Consider the following 18,592-nt stretch of genomic DNA (forward strand, 5'->3'; position numbering starts at 1 on the left):
TTTCTCACAATAGATCTGTTCCTGGAGATGTTGGGCAACATTTTAGACAACACCTTAGATGCAGACCTCTGTTTGTAGTCTTCCTGCAGCTTAAAACAGAAAGGTTTGATATGGCCAGGTCTATGACAGTAGTGACACACATAATTACGTCTTCTTCCAAGCTTTTTAAGAAAAGAAGGTTGTGGCTTTAATTTAGGTAGATCAGTCGATGTGACCTTTTGTAGTAGCCCGGTTCCATTTTACAAGATTAAGTGACTTTAAACATGTTAAAAAATGACATATAATTTTAAAAGTGTCAAAACATATTTAAGGAGTCCTTATTTGGTGAAAATAAGTGAAAAATAAGATTCGGAACGTCCGAAAATGGTGGTGTAGGTCCCGGGGGTCCAAAAATGACTTCAGAAGGACCCAAACAGTTCGGAGCACACGGACTAGTTCGGGCCCTCCGAACCCGAGTTCGGACCGTCCGAACTCAGTAGAACCAGGTGTCTTAAAGGCTCGAACAAGTGGCAGTTCGGACCGTTCAAACTTCGCCTATAAATAGGCCATCCGAGGGCCTCATTTTTCACACCAAATCATCTTTCCTCTCTCGGTTCTTAGGATTTTCTAGGGGTTTTGGGGTGTTTCCAGCCTTCCTAGGCTTGGTCCAGAGGTTGGCCAGGTGCTCCGGGGTTACGGCGGAGCGGTGCCCAAGTTCTGAGGCAGTCGTCATCAGCGGGCTGACGACGGACGCAGGTATATCTCTGGCTCCTTATAGTAAATAGGGAGTATGCTATAGCGTAGTTAAGACTTTTAGAATAAGATTATAATGCATGAGTACTTTGCATTGTAGTGCGGATTATAGGCTTGAACATAGCGCTGGTCTAGCTTGCCTAGGTTATGAGGTACGAAAGTATCATTCGAGATATCCAGATTGAGTATGCATATATTATGTGTTTGCATGGATTATGTGATTGCATGTTTTATAAGCCTTTATATACAGTATGTCATGAATGTATGATGCATACATGAGCATATTGAGCTTTTACTGTAGAGGTATCCTGTAGTAGGACGCTCACCCTACGAGTTTGTGGATGGTATGATGCATACATGAGCATATTGAGCTTTTACCGTAGAGGTATCCTGTAGTAGGGCGCTCACCCTACGAGTTTGTGGATGGTTGGATACGTAAGTCTTGTGTCAGGTCACCGTGATGGTTGGACACATGTACTAGTATCAGGTCACCATTATCCACTGGGTATATGAGCCACCTCCTGATGCGACGGTGCAGCGTGCTATATACCCTGGGCCCAGTCTATGAGCTTGTTTCTTGACCTGAGAGTCTTGGTACCCAGTTCACTTGCATATATGCACACATAACACCGCATACTCATACTCTCGTACTGAGCTTATCATGCTCACGTCCCGTACTTTGTTGTATCTGGACACCCTATTCCATGGGGTAGGTCTGCGGTTGGACGATGCGGGTTTTTCTAGGAGAGCTTAGGCGATGGAGGACCAGCAGGGTTATTGTCTAGGCTTTTGTTTTTTGATGTATTTGTGTTAATACACTGATTTATTTCGATATGGTTGTAAACAATATTTTATTGTTGTTTAAGTTTTCCACTGTTTAAATTCTGATTTATTTAATTAAGTTAAATGCATGCTTAAGCTTCTGATTAGTAGGTGATCACGGTGCGGGTCACTACACTTTTTTAGGTGAGCTCGTTTTATAGTTACTTTCCTTGACAAACACATGAGTTTTTTAAGTTTCACCAACTTCAAACTTACTATTTTCAAAACCTAATCCTGCCTTACCATATCTTTCCATCATGAGCAAAGAATCAAGCTTGGTTGTGCTTGAGTTGAATTTGTCCAGTGTGGCCTTAGTTTTCTCGATTTCTTTTTTTACCTAAGAAAGTTCCATATCCTTTCTAATTAACACAACTTTAAGTCTTGACACAGCAGCCTTCAAGACAGTATTTGATTTTGAAAAAATAGTATTCGTCTTATTTCTTTCAGTCAAGTCAGCATACAGCTCTTCGTATAGCATACAAACATCTTTCATAGAGATTGTTTCATCACCTGCATCAAAATTACACACATTATTAGCAGTGAAAGAAGTCAAACATACTGACCTTTGAGAGATGTTGCAGCCAGGTGTGGCAACACCTGCGACAACACCTAATGGATTGACTTGAAGCATCTTATTTCTTCTCAACAAAGCTGACAGGGCTGTGTAAATTTCTTCATCATCCTGTTCTTCAACTTCTTCAGATTCTTCATCACTCAAAGAGGTGTTTATCTCTTTCCGAAGTGTATTTGCACACTCATTTGCAAATTGCCCATAACTTTGACATTCATGACACTGTACCATGTCAATCTTCTTTGAAGTAGGCTTTTTATTCCCTTCTATAATAAGTCGAGGCTTCTTAGGATAAGGAAACTTCCTTGGTGATTGTTCAGGCTCGTCGATTCTTAGAGGTTTTTTAATGGGAAACATTGGAGCTTTGAATTTTTTATCAGTCTTCCTCGTCTTCTTCATCTTCTTCAGATAATCACCAAATTTTTTGGTGATGAGTGAGATCGAGTCCTCTTCCAAGTCTGACTGAAATACCGCTTGGCCGAATTGAACAAAATCTTTATGTGTCATTTGAAACTTGAAAGGCTATAGACTTTCCTTTGTCTTTCTTCTGTGTCGTCGAGTTCATTTCAAATAATTGAATAATGCTTATAAGTTCTGTCAACTTCATCTTTGAAGTATCTTTCACTTCTTCAAGGGCCCAAATTTTTCCATTAAATCTTTCTGGTAAAGATCGAAGGACTTTTTTCACCAGATTCTCATTTGCAATCGGTCCTCCAAGATCAAAAGCCTCCGTGGCTATCTCTCTAAGACGCTTGTCATAGTCTACGATAGTTTCATCCTCATTCATCCTGAGATTCTCAAATTTTGTGTTTAGCAATCTTAGTCTCGTTCTTCTCACACTTTCAGTCCCTTCACAGTGTTCTTGTAGAGCATCCCATGCGTCCTTGGCAGTGGTGCAATCTGCTATGAGTCCAAACATCCTCATATCCACGGTTGAGAAAATTGCATTAATTGCTTTGGCATTGTAGCTCGAACTTTGTGCTTCATCAGTAGTCCAGGTGGATTCTAGCTTGATAATATATTCACCCTCAGAATCTAAGATCTTCAGAGGTGTACACCCATTGAGGATACTCTGCCATGCATGCACATCCATCGCTTTAATAGTAAAACGCATCTTAGTCTTTCATAAGGCATAATTTGTCCCACTAACACCAGAGGTTTGAAAAAGAAATTTTCAGTTGCTGAATCCATATTATTCCCTGAAAAGATATATTAACCAAGATCAGTTCTTAGTGTATCAAGATTCTGTCTCTGATGTCACTTGTAAGGAATAAATGGTTGCAAACAATATCAGATTCAGATGTTGTCACTAGATGTTGGCAACATCTGACATAACATACATCAAAAATATTAAAAGCTTGAATAAAACAAGCAATTATAAATAAATAAACACACTTGAATAATTAAGCATAAGTACAAAGTACTCGTGCAGTACCTCAGGACAAAAAGCTTTACTAGAAAAGCAATAAAGAGTTTTACAAAACCCTAAAACTAATGAATCATTGTAAAAATAATTTTCTCAAAAACATGTGAGAAAATAAATAACCAAAACAACTTCCTTAAACATCTACTCAAGGTAGAATGATGAAAACAAAAAGAAGGAGTTGATCCTTGACGCCTAAACATGAGAACAACACAAGATTTCGATCCAATCTTCAAGTGCTCTCCAATCCATCAAGGCAATCAAGTAAAATTCAATAGCAAACGAGCTTTCAAAATATGTATTTAGAAATCACTCTAGTTTCATGATCAAGCTCTCAAGCTCTGCGTTCGGCTTTCTCGTTCTACGCCTCTTTCACATTTTCGCCTTCACGCCTATATAAGCTTTTGAATCCTTCATGAGCTTGTTTCTCTTTAGGCGTGTAACTCTTATCTCTAAAATAGATTGATCTTGTTTCCTTCATTCAAAATTAAACCTACAAAGATAAGGTAATATTTGATAAGTTAGGAGATATAAATATATTATGATAAACATATAATATCTCACATCAATTGAGTATAAAATATTTCCTTATTTAAAAATATCTCAATTGATTTAAAACTTGAAGTACAACAAAAGACTTAAAATAAATATTTTTTAAACTTTAAAGAATTTAAGGAAATACATATTTCTTTCAGAAGTCTATTATGAACCGGGCCGACTCGATTCATATATGCAGTGAAAGTAAACTTTTGACATAAAAAAATAATACTTTTTATTGAGTTGGTTCGGTTTGAAAATTCATCTTACAAAATTTGATCTATGAGATGATATCATTGGAGTTTTTGTATAATTTTATTTTTACTTAATATATGAGAGATTTTAATTATTGAATTATAAAAAAGTCGTATTCATGTTAGAGTACAATTGTACAAATACAATCTTGATCTAGCTTACAAATATATAATGTAACTTTCTGCACGACTAACAGAACTTAAGCATGGACTCGAGACTTGTTTATTTCGAGCAGAAAAATTATCAAAAAACATTTAAATTTACTTAAATAAATTAAAAAAACTATCCACAACTAGCGAGAATCGAACTTGAGATCAATTAATTTCAAGGATTCAGTTTTAAACATTGGACTAAGACCTCATCAACATTATAATAACCACTATTATTTCTAGAGCTGTATAGAATCTTCTTTTTTCAAAAACTTTTTAGTAAATAAATGTTATTTAGTATGTAATATATTGACATTGAATATTTTAATATCCACGCGGTACTGCTCTCGAACGCTCTCATATATTTATTATACAAAACAAATATAAATATATTATATATATAGTCAAATAATTGAATATGACGTTAAATAAATAAATGCAAGGACTAGAGTGGCAAAGATTATAAAGGAACGAATTATCTTTGTTTATTTGAGGCGTCCAATAATTCGACAATGATTGAGTATTTTCATTCTGAAAATATCTTAGTCTTTGCTTCAAAAAAAATATCTACTCTTATTTGATATTTGATTATATTATTATTTCGTCTATTTAATTAAATAAAGTGTTACATAAGCATGCACAATATGTACAAGTATTTAACGCATACGCACATATATTTATATATAAATACAATATTATTATTATAAATTTTTAATCGCATGTAATTAATTTAACCTGAATGGAATAAAAAAAAGTGAAGATAAAAATGTTTATAATTATGTTAAAACCTAATAATTTGTATTATTTGGTTGTTTGATATTAAAGAGAAAGAGAAGGTTGAAGAGAGACAAACATAGAGAATAAAAATGGTATGCTTCAACGACACACCATAATATTAAATAAAAAAGTTTAACTTTTTATATATACTAGTCGCGGTGACACACGCGATGCGTGTACATAAAATAAATGATACGATTTTGTTATGTTTATAAACATAGCAGTAAAATTCATGATACAATATTATATTTATGTTCTCCAAAGAGAAAAATAAAAATTGATAGTTTTTAAATTTGAAATATGACACATCAACATACCAAATACAGTTATTATCAATCTCTCATGTTTAATATAAAGATATAAAGATAAAGATAAAGATATATATATATATATATATATATATATATTTATTTCAAGTGCAATTCATTCATAAATATATATTATTTACAAATGTAGTCCTGAAGATTTATCCCGTATACATGAAATTAAAGAGTAATGAATATGATTCTCATCATCAAATAAAAATATGTATAATATGTACGAACTATTAATTTATATTCTTAACAAATATTAACGCTTTGTGTGAAAAGTGAAACATTAATCGATTATTCGTTTTTGTTTCATCTAAATTCTAATGTATTTGGGGTTGAGTCGACGTTACCCGCAAGGTAGTGCCCTGCGGATGATGTGACGACTCATAATTGGTTAAAATCAGGGGAACCCACTATTTTTGACCAATCATAGAGTTACACGTCATGCGCAAGATAGTGCCCTGTGAGCGGCATGTACAAAACCTATATTTGGATAAAGTTTTACAAAAAAAAATCACGACATACATTATAATATTTTTTTTGAATATATTTATTATTTATAATTCAAGTTTCCATCAATAAATCAAGCGAAGGTAATTGTCATCTATGTGCACACGCCTAGAATTTTTTGGGATTATCCTATGCATGCAAGTCGTTTTACATAGGGATGGCAACGGAGCGGGGCGGGGACGGGTTTGCCATCTATGTGCACACGCCTATTTATTTATTTATTTATTTTCGGGGATATCGGGACGGGTTCAGGGGTGGGGATAGCATCCCCATACCCGCCCCACTCCACTTCGGGGATTTTACAAAAATCCCCGAACCCAAATCCAAAACTCTCCCCCGAACCCGTTTCCGTTTCGAGTTTTTCTCGCGGGAACCCAAACCCGCGGAAAAAATTGTCATCCCTAGTTTTACACACACTGATGTATCTGCTCGAGAATTACATTATCATACAATTATATGTGACAAGACAATTCTTGTCTTTATATTATAAACGAAGAAAAAGCATATGTTTCTTGATTTTTGTGGGGTTCTCTTTTATTTAGTTTTATTATCCAATAAATATAATCATGATCTTCAAACTTCAATTAGTTGGTCTTTATGGCTATTGGTTAGATGAATAAAATCTTTCGATTACTGCGTGGACCAAACCTAGCCATTACATTCTTTATATTTGAATGAGAAATTTGGAATCATTATGTTCGTCGAATATTGGTTCATATAATATGTAAGTGATTAATGGTCATGTAATTAAATAATTACACCAATTGTTGATTTTTTTTTTATCCGGGGAGATATTCGGACGTTATTATCCCGAAGATCCCGTGAGACTCCGTAGATATATATTTCGGGAGTCATTTAAATAATTAAATGTAGTCATCTGAAGCAGGATATCTATTTTAAAAATATTTTTAGTATTTTATAAGTGAAAAAAATAAACTTAAATTGTGTGTTTGGATAATATGAAAGACAAAGATGAATAAATTTTGAATTATAAATATTATGTTAGCAGCTATAACTTTTGTTAAAACAACTTTTTTATGTACTAAAACAGTAAGAACGATGAAACAATTGGCAAGAGCAAATTTCTTCCAATATTGTTATGCACGTGAGTAAAATTTCAATTAATTAAAGTCATTCGAAGACTTGTATTAAATACGTGCACGCATTCCGCTTGGTGAGACTTGTAAATAAATACACACATTCCACATTGTTTATTTCTTTCTTTTTCCTCTTATTTTATTTTATTTTAGTTTATTTTTTTACTCACCATGAATTGGTGGGAGGTGAATATTGATTGTGGTGTTAATAATCATAGTCTCACATTAATGTGAAGGAACTACAGTAGAAACCGAGGGGAACAACAAAATTATATGTAGTTTTTTTTTCCAAAAAAAAAAAATTACTCGTTGAATTTTAAAATTTTAAACCTATGAAAGCTCATTAAATAGCTAGTTATTCAGATACTCTACCTTTAAATTAGAACAAATTCTTGAAGAGTAGGTTATTATTAAAATATGAAATGCAATATTGTGTTGGTTATGTAATTAAGTGGTTATTGTATATATCTTTTTGTATTAGGAAATAGTATCAAGAGAATGATTTTGAGAAGATTGTAGATAGGAAAGAATTTTGTATATATGGTTCTTGGTTTGTTGTGAATAAGACATACAATCTTTCATCATCTCAAAGTTTTTACATGGTATCAGAGCCATGACCGACAACAAAGATGGTGATAAGCAGAAGGGTGTTGTGACGGAGAAAAACACGACACCATATCATCTCTCGGCTAATGATAATCCGGGAAACATTATCACGCAAGTACAGCTGCGAGGCAAAAATTTATGATGAATGGGCGCGAGCCTTGAGGACAGCTCTACGGGCCAAGAAAAAATTTGGCTTCATTGATGGTTCGATTAAGCAGCCGCCGAATAAGTCTCCAGAACAAGAAGATTGGTGGACGGTGAACTCCATGTTGATGTCATGGATTCTGAACATCATTGAACCAGCCTTGCGTTCGACCATAACTTACCAAGAAATTACGAAGGGACTGTGGGATGACATCAAAGAACGACTCTCAGTTGGGAATGAACCATGGATTCAACAACTCAAATCTGAGTTGATTGAATGTAAGCAACAAGACATGACCATCATGAATTACTATGGAAAATTAAAGATGATATGGGAAGATTTGGGTAACTACCAGAAGTACCCGATATGTCTATGTGGAGGATGCACGTGTAATATTGGCCCAAAATTGGACAAGAAACGCGAGGAGGAGAAACTTCACCAGTTTTTGATGGGGCTGGATGACTCAATATATGGAACAACGCGTTCCAATATATTGAGTAGTGACCCATTACCAAACTTGAATAGAGCATATGCCATGATCGTTCAAGAAGAGCGGATTCGTAGCATAGCTCGAGGGAAGGAGCAACGGAGTGAACCTATGGCATTTGTTGTTCAAACAACAACGAACTCGAAGGGACGACTGGAAACCAAGGAGAAAGGACTGCCATGTCCGATTTGTAACCGAAGTGGACACAATCCAGATTCATGTTTTCAACTAATTGGATATCCGGATTGGTGGGGAGATCGGCCTCGAGGCAATAGTCGTGGTGTAAGCCGTGGACAAGGCGGACAGAGAACTCATGTTGTTTCTGGGGGAAGAGGCCGCAATGGGCAGTTTCGAGCCAATACAGCGCAAGTGACTGCACCAGGAAACACATCTAACGGGCAGCCGAGCGATGCAGATAAAAATGGATTGAGCGGCTTGAGCAGCGAGCAATGGCACATGTTGATCAATCTGTTAAACAACCAAAAAGAAGACAACCAAGGAAGATTGAATGGTAAGCAATATGAATTGGAATAGATAATTGATACAGGGGCTTCACACCATATGACGGGAAATCTTGATATATTGGGAGATGTAAAGAAAGTTCTGCCTTGTCGCGTTGGAATGCCAAATGGAAAGGAGGCAGTAGCTACGAAAGAAGGGAGTGTTACTTTAGATACCCATTTCACACTGAACAATGTTTTATATGTGCCTACTTTGATGTGTAACTTGATCTCAGTATCTCAACTGATTAAGGAATCAAATTGTATCGTCCAGTTTACTGATAAAATTTGTGTTATGCGGACCACAAAATGAGGAAGCTGATTGGTACGGGTGAACAACGAGAGGGACTTTACTACTACAGGGGTTTGACATCAAGCAAGGCTATGAAAACAACTAAGAAGGATACAGTGGATCTTTGGCATCGAAGGTTGGGCCACCCCTCTGAAAAAGTAATTAGATTACTTTCAGTTGTTGATAAAAATAGTGATAAAGTAACTAAGGATTGTGACATTTGTTTTCGAGCAAAACAATGTCGAGAAGAGTTTGTGTCAAGTGACAATAAAGCATCAAATGTTTTTGATAAAATTCATTGTGATTTATGGGGGTCGTATCGAACTCCAACTCTTTGTGGTGTATATTATTTTTTGACAATTGTCGATGATTGTTCTAGAGGTGTGTGGGCTTATTTGCTGAAGGATAAAAGAGAAGTCGGGCGAACACTTCGAAATTTTTTGGCCATGATTCATCGACAATTTGATAAATATGTTCGGATAGTTCGCAGTGATAATGGAACTGAATTTATGTGTATGCGTGATTTTTTTGTGACAAATGGAATAATACATCAAACCTCGTGTGTTGGGACCCCACAACAGAACGGAAGAGTGGAACGGAAACACCGTCACATACTCAATGTAGCGCGAGCACTACGATTTCATTCAAACTTGCCAATTAAATTTTGGGGGGAATGTGTATTGACTGCTGCTTATTTGATTAATCGAACTCCATCAATTATGCTACAAGGGAAGACACCTTATGAAATTCTGTTTGGCCAACAACCCTTGTATAAAAATATCAAAGTCTTTGGATGCTTAGCTTTTGCACATAATCAAAAGCGTGGAGGAGATAAATTTGCTAGCAAAAGTCGAAAATGTATCTTTATTGGATATCCTTTCGGACAGAAAGGATGGTGCCTATATGCTTGGAATCCGGAGAATCCTTTGTCTCAAGGGATGTGATATTCATAGAACATACGTTTCCTTTTATGCACAAATGAGAGGAAGAATCTTTCAAGATGAATGTTGGTCATTTTAATGATTTGAACGTCGACGGAGACGATGAAGAACATGCAGAACAAATATCATTGAGACATGACAATGGGAGGAATGCAGATGTTTCTCCGGACTTCGCAGTGTCTCTAACCGAAACAAACGAGACAGTAGGAGAGGAAGAATTTGTTGTTACAATGGGACGTGGACATCGGCAGAAATAGCAGTCCACTCGACTACAAGACTACGTCTTGCACACGGTACAGTGCTTGAGTAACCCCATGAGTCCCTCTGTGCATTCACCCTGCCATACGCGCTCCTCAGGTAGTCCTTATCCCATAACACATTATGTAAGCTGTGATAAATTCTCTTTGTCGCACCGTGATTTCTTGGCAGCTGTAACTGCAGGTATCGAACCTACGTCTTTTCGTGAAGCAATGATGGATGAAAAATGGAGAACTGCGATGAAAGAAGAGATACTAGCTTTGGAAGATAATGCAACGTGGAATGTTGTAACCTTGCCCCCAGGAAAGCGAGCCATCCATTGTAAGTGGGTTTACAAAATCAAGTATAAGGCAGATGGAACGATCGAGCGCTACAAAGCTCGATTAGTGATCCTTGGAAATAGACAGGTTGAAGGGATTGACTATCACGAGACTTTTGCGCCAGTCGCAAAAATGGTTACAGTTCACACTTTCCTCGCTGTGGCGGCCGCTAAGAATTGGGAACTCCATCAAATGGACGTGCACAATGCAGTTTTACATGGAGATTTGGAGGAAGAAGTATACATGCACATGCCTCCTGGGTTCCATCCTACGAAGCCCGGGATGGTGTGCCATTTGAAGAAATCTCTGTATGGGCTAAGACAGGCTCCTCGTTTTTGGTTTGCTAAATTAGCTGCTGTACTCCAAACCTATGGTTTCAAACAAACTTGCGCCGACTACTCTCTTTTCATTCTACGCCAAGACCAGATACAGATTAATGTTCTTGTGTATGTTGATGACATCATTGTATCAGGAAATGATCATGCTTCTATCGAGATTTTCAAGGCTTATTTGAGCGACTGCTTTCATATGAAAGATCTTGGAATTTTGAAGTATTTTTTGGGCATTGAAGCAGCTCGTGGTCCTGAAGGCATATTTTTGTGTCAGCGAAAATATGCATTGGATATAATCTCTGAGACAGGTTTGCTTGGCGCCAAGCCTTCCCCCATTCCTCTCGAGCAACATCATAATTTAGCATTGGCGACTGGAGATTTTCTATCTGACCCTGAGTGTTACAGGCGCTTGGTGGGGCGACTCATTTACTTGTCTGTTACATGTCCTGAATTGTCCTATTGTGTACACACGTTGGCACAATTTATGCATCAGCCGCAGATTGAACATTGGGAGGGAGCTCTTCGTGTTGTGCGCTACTTGAAAGGAAATCCTGGGCAAGTAATTCTCTTAAGATCAAATTGTGATCTGCTTCTTTCTGCTTGGTGTGACTCTGATTGGGCAGGTTGTCCACTTACTCGTCGTTCTTTGACAGGATGGTTTGTTCTCCTCGGAAATTCACCGATTTCTTGGAAGACCAAGAAACAACACACAGTGTCCCGTTCATCGGCTGAGGCGGAATATCGGTCCATGACAGCCACGGTTTCCGAGTTGATATGGTTAAAAGAATTGTTATTGGCACTAGGTGTGGAACACTCGAGTGCCATACGGCTGTAATGTGATAGTCAAGCTGCCTTGCATATTGCTGCAAATCCTGTTTTTCACAAGTGAACAAAACATATTGAGATCGATTGTCATTTTGTTCGTGATGCAATTCGTAATAATTTAGTGCGACCAGCTCATGTCTCAACCTCGGAACAATTATCAGATATCTTCACAAAGGCATTGGGACAACAACAATTCGAGTTTTTACTTGGCAAGTTGGGCATCCGGAATCCGCATGTTCCAACTTGAGGAGGGGTATTGAAATATGGAATGCAATATTGTGTTGGTTATGTAATTAAGTGGTTATTGTATATATCTTTTTGTATTAGGAAATAGTATCAAGAGAATGATTTTGAGAAGATTGTAGATAGGAAAGAATTTTGTATATATGGTTCTTGGTTTGCTGTGAATAAGACATACAATCTTTCATCATCTCAAAGTTTTTACAGTTATATATTCTTAAAGTAATTTTTTTTTCATAATTTCAGAATTGAATATTTATATCACAAAATTGATTTATGAAACGATTTTTTTAGGATTTTGTAATCATTCTGAAATTTGAATGTCAATTATTAAACATCAATTGAACTCGATGCCATGAATCGATTCCAAAAATGATCCGTCCGTATCCAAGACTTGGAATTCATATAATTTCTAGAAAATTCACATATAAATTTTATTTTTTTCCCCCAATATCGACTCGTTTTATCGCCCTAAAATATCCTTCTAGACATGCTTCGAGGGATCTAGTAATTCTTGAGGATATTAATTAATAACCACGAAGGAATTGTGGAGGATCCCCACTTGACTTGAAAAAAAAGGTTCCAAAACGAGAGAATAATATGGGGGAGCCCTCCAAACTTTTGGACTAATTATAAAATCCATTATTGAGATATAAGTTATCACGTATAAGGGCAACTAAGACGGTCTCCTCCACTTTCTAATGAAAGATATTAAATTTTATTTATTTATGATTTTTAAAATATCCAAGTTTTATTTTGTTTTTACATTAAAAAATCTGGGTTTTTTTTTAGAGAAATACCCGAATTAATGATTGATTCTTCTGTAAATGTGTCAATTTACATCAAGGAAGTGGCCCTATTGGGGCTGAAGAGTTGGTGGAAATTATTTATTATTATTTTTTAAAAAATTAACAATTATTGAAAGGATAGAGCCTGTGGTGGAAGATTCAATTCTGAGGTTATTTTATTAAATTGATCGACCACTTCCTGGCTCGATTAAAATGCCTTTGTCTCAAGTAAAACAAAAGGAATTGAATGTCACACACTCTTAACAAGAAGCTGTTTTATCAATCAATTTTGTACAGATATCTAATTTGACATAACTTATGAAAAAACAATGTTTTTATGTTAAAAATATTTTTTTTTATTATAGATATGATTTAGATTAATCCACAGATAAAAATATATTAGATTATATTACAAAAGACCTACTCTTAATTATATAACGTGTAATACGTGGTTTTGACTTGCAATAACTATTCTGGTTGAACCAAAAATTAGTACTGGAAAGTGACAGTGCTAAAGAAATTGACAAATATACTACAATAGATTTTTATAATACTTTTTTTTTGAGAGTATTTTTATAATACTTTTTATTGAATGAAATTGGTGTTTTTTTTATTTTTTTTTTAAAAATGGTTTTAGAGGTTAATGTTGTTTTACTAAAAAAATGGAAAAATTATTTTTTTGGTCCAATATGTTTGTCACTTTGCGATTTTAGTCCTTTATATTTTCAGATTTCATTTTTAGTCCGTTATCTTTATTTTTTGGCAATTTTAGTCATTTTTCCCGCGTAGCGCTGACGTGGCACCAATTCAGTGCTGATGTGGAGCTGACGTGTACGTGTCACGCAAACATTTTCAAATAAAAAAAACCGAAATTATTAAAAATCGAAACATAACAACTAAAACTGAAATATCAAAACATAGAGGATCAAAATCGCAAAATGACAAACATATATGACCAAATTTGCAGTTTTTTCAAAAAAAATTCATTGTGACGTAAAAATTATTAGTTACTTTAGTCTTTAGGTGTGTCACATTTAATAATAATATAGCAAGTATAGATCGATTCATCATTATATATTTTGTGAGTAGACTTTTTTCCCCTATCGATCCAATTTGATTTTCATTCTTTACAGGTCTGATTATGTGTGTATTTGTGATTTAATAGAAAATTTTAAAATGTCATATATAATTCCAAATGTATGCAAATCATGAATATTTGGTGGTTTTCAAAAGAAAGCGATTGATGTCGTATGTAATCAAGCCAGACTTTTTTTTAAAAAAATAAATAAAGAAAAGAAAAACCACGCCGACTGCTATAAAATAATTAAGCATGACACGAACCTTTCTAAACAGCTGGAGTTGATGAACAATGATGATTTAGAAAATGCATTACGTCAAAAAAATGATAAAACAAAATTAGGAAAGATGTAAAATCTTTATATACATATATATTGTATTATATCATACTATTTAATTAAATTTTATTAAAAATAAAGAATAATTTTGCTCTCCCGAACAAAATCGATAATTTTTTTTCCTTTTTTGAATAGAGGAACTGATCTGTTATAATTGTATTTTAAATCTAAGACATCGTCACAAACTTGAAATTTTGATATGTAATAAGTCACAAGTCCTCTGTCCACCAAATTGGTTCCTATGCATATAGGAATAGCCAACTTCGACCGCGTCATCGTTCCCTTTTTAAGTAAAATTAAAAAAAATAAGCACCAAAACATGATTCTTTGACTTTAATAATTTATCATCAACTTACCGGTTGTTTTCAATGTTTACTTTATCTACATTCTAAATAGCACCTACTTTGAAATTAAAAAATGAATATATGTATGTGTATATATATTGAATATTTCTCTCCCAAAATGGGGCCCTTGAATAATTATGATTGCATATATAACATCTCCTACCTGATATTTGAGACTTGTTTTCATCTTTATTAAATTTCGTGACCTAATTTTTTGAGTGCTACGTGACTCTTCCCCCCATTTATCCGATGATGCAAGACATTGACACCATTACCAAATATTGTTACCTCTTACACTAACATCTTCTTCCTACGTGGGGATCTGTCATTTGTTTTACCCCCACCCATATCAAAAGTGGTACAAGTCAAGTAATCTGCAGAGTCTGTAAAATTCGAGGGGCTCATGTATACTAACTGATTTGGTTGGTTATGTGTTAGCAACATTAAATTATATTAGCAGCTTGCACAAGCAATATGTACGTGCGTTTGTTAAAGCATGTGTTATTATTTTTTTGGAAAGTCAATGCTTGTATTATTAAACTGTCATTTTAAAAGATAAAATATATGTAATAGTTGTTGCAGTTGTTATTATTATTATTATTTAAAAAATAACCTCAAACAGTTAAACACGGATAATTCGGTCCAGCCCATGGGGTATTACTCATGGGTGATGTGGACTTTTGTGATTGGTGCAAATCTTGTGGGTCTCACATGATTATGTGGAACCCGCATGATTTGCACCAATCACATACTTCGGGATAGGATCGAACTAACCAGTTAAACACATGGTGAGACTTACTTTTTAAAATTTGAAAATCATTCGAAATTATTGAATTGCATATTTTATTTTTAAAAATTGCATTATTAGATGGAGGGTAATTTTGGAAACTCGCTTAAAAATACCAAAAATAGTTATAGCATCCTCTCACTTTATTAAATAGTAAGAGATATTTAATATATACAAATACTTATTCATTTCAATTTTTAAAGGATAAATATGTCAAAATCAAGATTACATTATCTCCATATATAATAGAATCTATTATCATCTCCAGAATTCAATTCAAAAACTAGAGGACACGCTTGTCAACTTATTTCTTTATTTCTTATCTTAATTTGTGTATTTTTTTTAATTTATTATGCTACACATGCATCGCAATTGCGTCAATCGCTAGTTATATATAATGTTTATGTTATATACGAGAGAGAAAGCCCGATCTTACCCTTAGAACAAAATCCATGATCCATATTTTGGTATGGACCAGCACATGAGCCAGATCAATATTGATCAGTCTCATATGATAATATATGATACCTTATTACGTATAAAGATATTTGTAATTGCACAATACAATTATACAAAAGATCGGGAGTTATTATCGTAGTTAAAATTTGTCATTTCATGTATAAAAAATTTAAAATCATATATATATATATGTTCCGTATTATAAGAAAAAAACTTGTCGAGTAACTAATATTTTTTTATGAAATATCAATTTTCCCCCCTAAATTGTCATTTCCTCACAGTATTATTATTTTTATGGTAATTAAAAAAACCCTCAAATACAAGTGAAAAATATATCATGATACAATTACACTCTAATTTTATTTATTTATTTTAAAAATACTGTTTTCATATTTTAAAATCTTTCGAGTTACTCTGAAGTCTGAATACATCGTTCCATTCCCCTCATTTGAATTTTCGGATTCCCCTACGATTAAAGTTTCGAGGTACGGTCACGTTTGGGTATTTGTTAATCGATTTTTATAACAATCTGAATTAATCATTTTTAAAACGAATAATTTGACCGTCGTTGACTAGAGATGGTCAATTTTGTTAATTGAATGATTTTGACATCTTCCTTATTTGGTTCTTACAAAAACAAATTGGTACCAACTACCAAGTTTAGTTAAGGAGTCGATATTTAGCAGCCTGGACCAATTAGTTTTCGTCGGCAGGCAAACGACTTTTCAAAATCCAGCGCAGCCACCAATTCTTTCCTGCAACCAGGCGGTTTTTATTTTTTATTTTTAAAAAAAACTTCAATATCATATCATTTGTTTTTTTTTTTTTTTTTTGAGTTTTCCAAAAAAAAAAAAAGAACAAATTTAATGAGTTTATCTATTTAATCTAAGTATTTTACAAGATTAATTAAAAATACATTCAAAACATGAATGTTCTGTTTAATATTAAATTTTAATATGTTTAAATCGATTAAACGAACGCTTTTTAGAACGAAAAATTTCATTTATTTTTTAAAATGAAAACAACTTTATAAATATGTGTATTTATAGTTTAGAACTTGAAATATCTATTAAATCTTATATTTATAGTCAATTTGTTATTTTATTTAATGTTTGTATTAAAATAATTAAAATTATAGTAAAAATTTAAAATATTTTTTTTTCACGCTTAAGCTCGTTCTAAGCTAGCTTAAGATTGAAAAACTTAAAGCTTGATCTCCATGTCTCACATTTTTTAGAACATTTATCTTAACATTAGATTTGTTTTTTTAAAAAAATTAATTCAATGAAGCCATAATTTGGTATTAGCAGGCCGCCATACATAGAATGATAGAAATGGTAAATGGGCCACCCATTGGGAAGAAATTTATAAAGAAAAATAAAATAGAGAGAATCACAATAAGATGGTATATTTTAACATGATTAATATAACTTGAAAATAATCGAAATATGACGGTTGAATTGTACATAGCTTCAAAAACTTTTTTTTTCGAAGCAAAACATAGCTTCAAAAATTTTGTATTTTATTTCTATCTCTATATAAATATATTGAGCTTGAGTGGGCTTTGATACGTTGACACATCATTTCTTCTTCTTTTTTTTCAAGGGTATTAATTTACGAAAATGTCATATTTATAAAATAAATAAAATTCATTTTGATCCACGAACTATTGATGAAATGTCAAATTGGTACATGAACTATTGAAAATGATTTAATTGGTACATAATCAACTTATTAAATCAATTTTAATTTTTACCTAGATTATTTTAAAGTCTAATATTTTTGTTAAATTAAAATAGATACACATTTTATTTTTCAAAATTATTTTATTAATACAATTATAAGCATAAATTTATATTTATTTAAATTTTATTTCATAAACAAGGGATTATATTTATTGTACGAAATATTGTAAATATTAATTAATACGAACATGCACATACACATATAACAATTGATTAATTATATATTCAAAAATAATATATATTAAAAATATATAATAAAGATATTTTTTGTTTATCTATGTTATAATATTATTATTTATATTAATCAAAATAAAAATAATATATATGTGCGTCTTTTCATTTATAATTTACAAATTTTACGTTGAATATTTTTACGTATACATGATATATAATATTCTTTTTATAGTATACTAATTAGTAATATGAATTTATATTTACAATTATAATTAATACAATAATTTAAAAGACAAAAATATGTCTGTAGTTCAATTAATCAATTTAATAACAATATTTAACTTAAAAGCAATTTAAGTAAAAGGCAAAATTGACTTTTGAGTTTGATCATATACCAATTAAACCATTTTCAATAGTTAATGTATTAATTTTATATTTTATCAATAATTCATGTACCAATTTAATTTTTACTCTTTATAAAATTGATGTACATCCACTACTATTTGGTGACTCTCTATTTATGAAATCGTTGTTTTCGAGGTAATTTAGTACACGTTTTATTGGTGTTGAAACTTTTACTGGACTGAACTGCTGATCCAAGTCCAATTCGAGAGAGAATGAATCCTGGACAATAATGGGCTAATACTAATGTAATTGGGCGAAAGCCCAAATAAATTACTGGGCCTATCGAAACCCATTTCTTCATCTTCTTACTTTTTTCTTTCGATTTTCTCGTGCCCTTGTTTTACA

At 33.3% G+C, this 18,592-nt stretch overlaps 1 protein-coding gene across 1 annotated transcript; it reads right to left on the bottom strand.

Moving 5' to 3' along the window:
- Nucleotides 1-2,621: 2,621 nt before the first annotated feature.
- Nucleotides 2,622-3,218, bottom strand: LOC140874305 (uncharacterized). Its single transcript, XM_073277579.1, has one exon. It carries the CDS (start codon nucleotides 3,216-3,218, stop codon nucleotides 2,622-2,624), a length of 597 nt encoding a protein of 198 aa, XP_073133680.1.
- Between the last annotated feature and the right edge of the window lie 15,374 nt (nucleotides 3,219-18,592).

This window comes from Henckelia pumila, chromosome 1, assembly GCF_033568475.1.
Source record: "Henckelia pumila isolate YLH828 chromosome 1, ASM3356847v2, whole genome shotgun sequence".
Classification (NCBI taxonomy): domain Eukaryota; kingdom Viridiplantae; phylum Streptophyta; class Magnoliopsida; order Lamiales; family Gesneriaceae; genus Henckelia; species Henckelia pumila.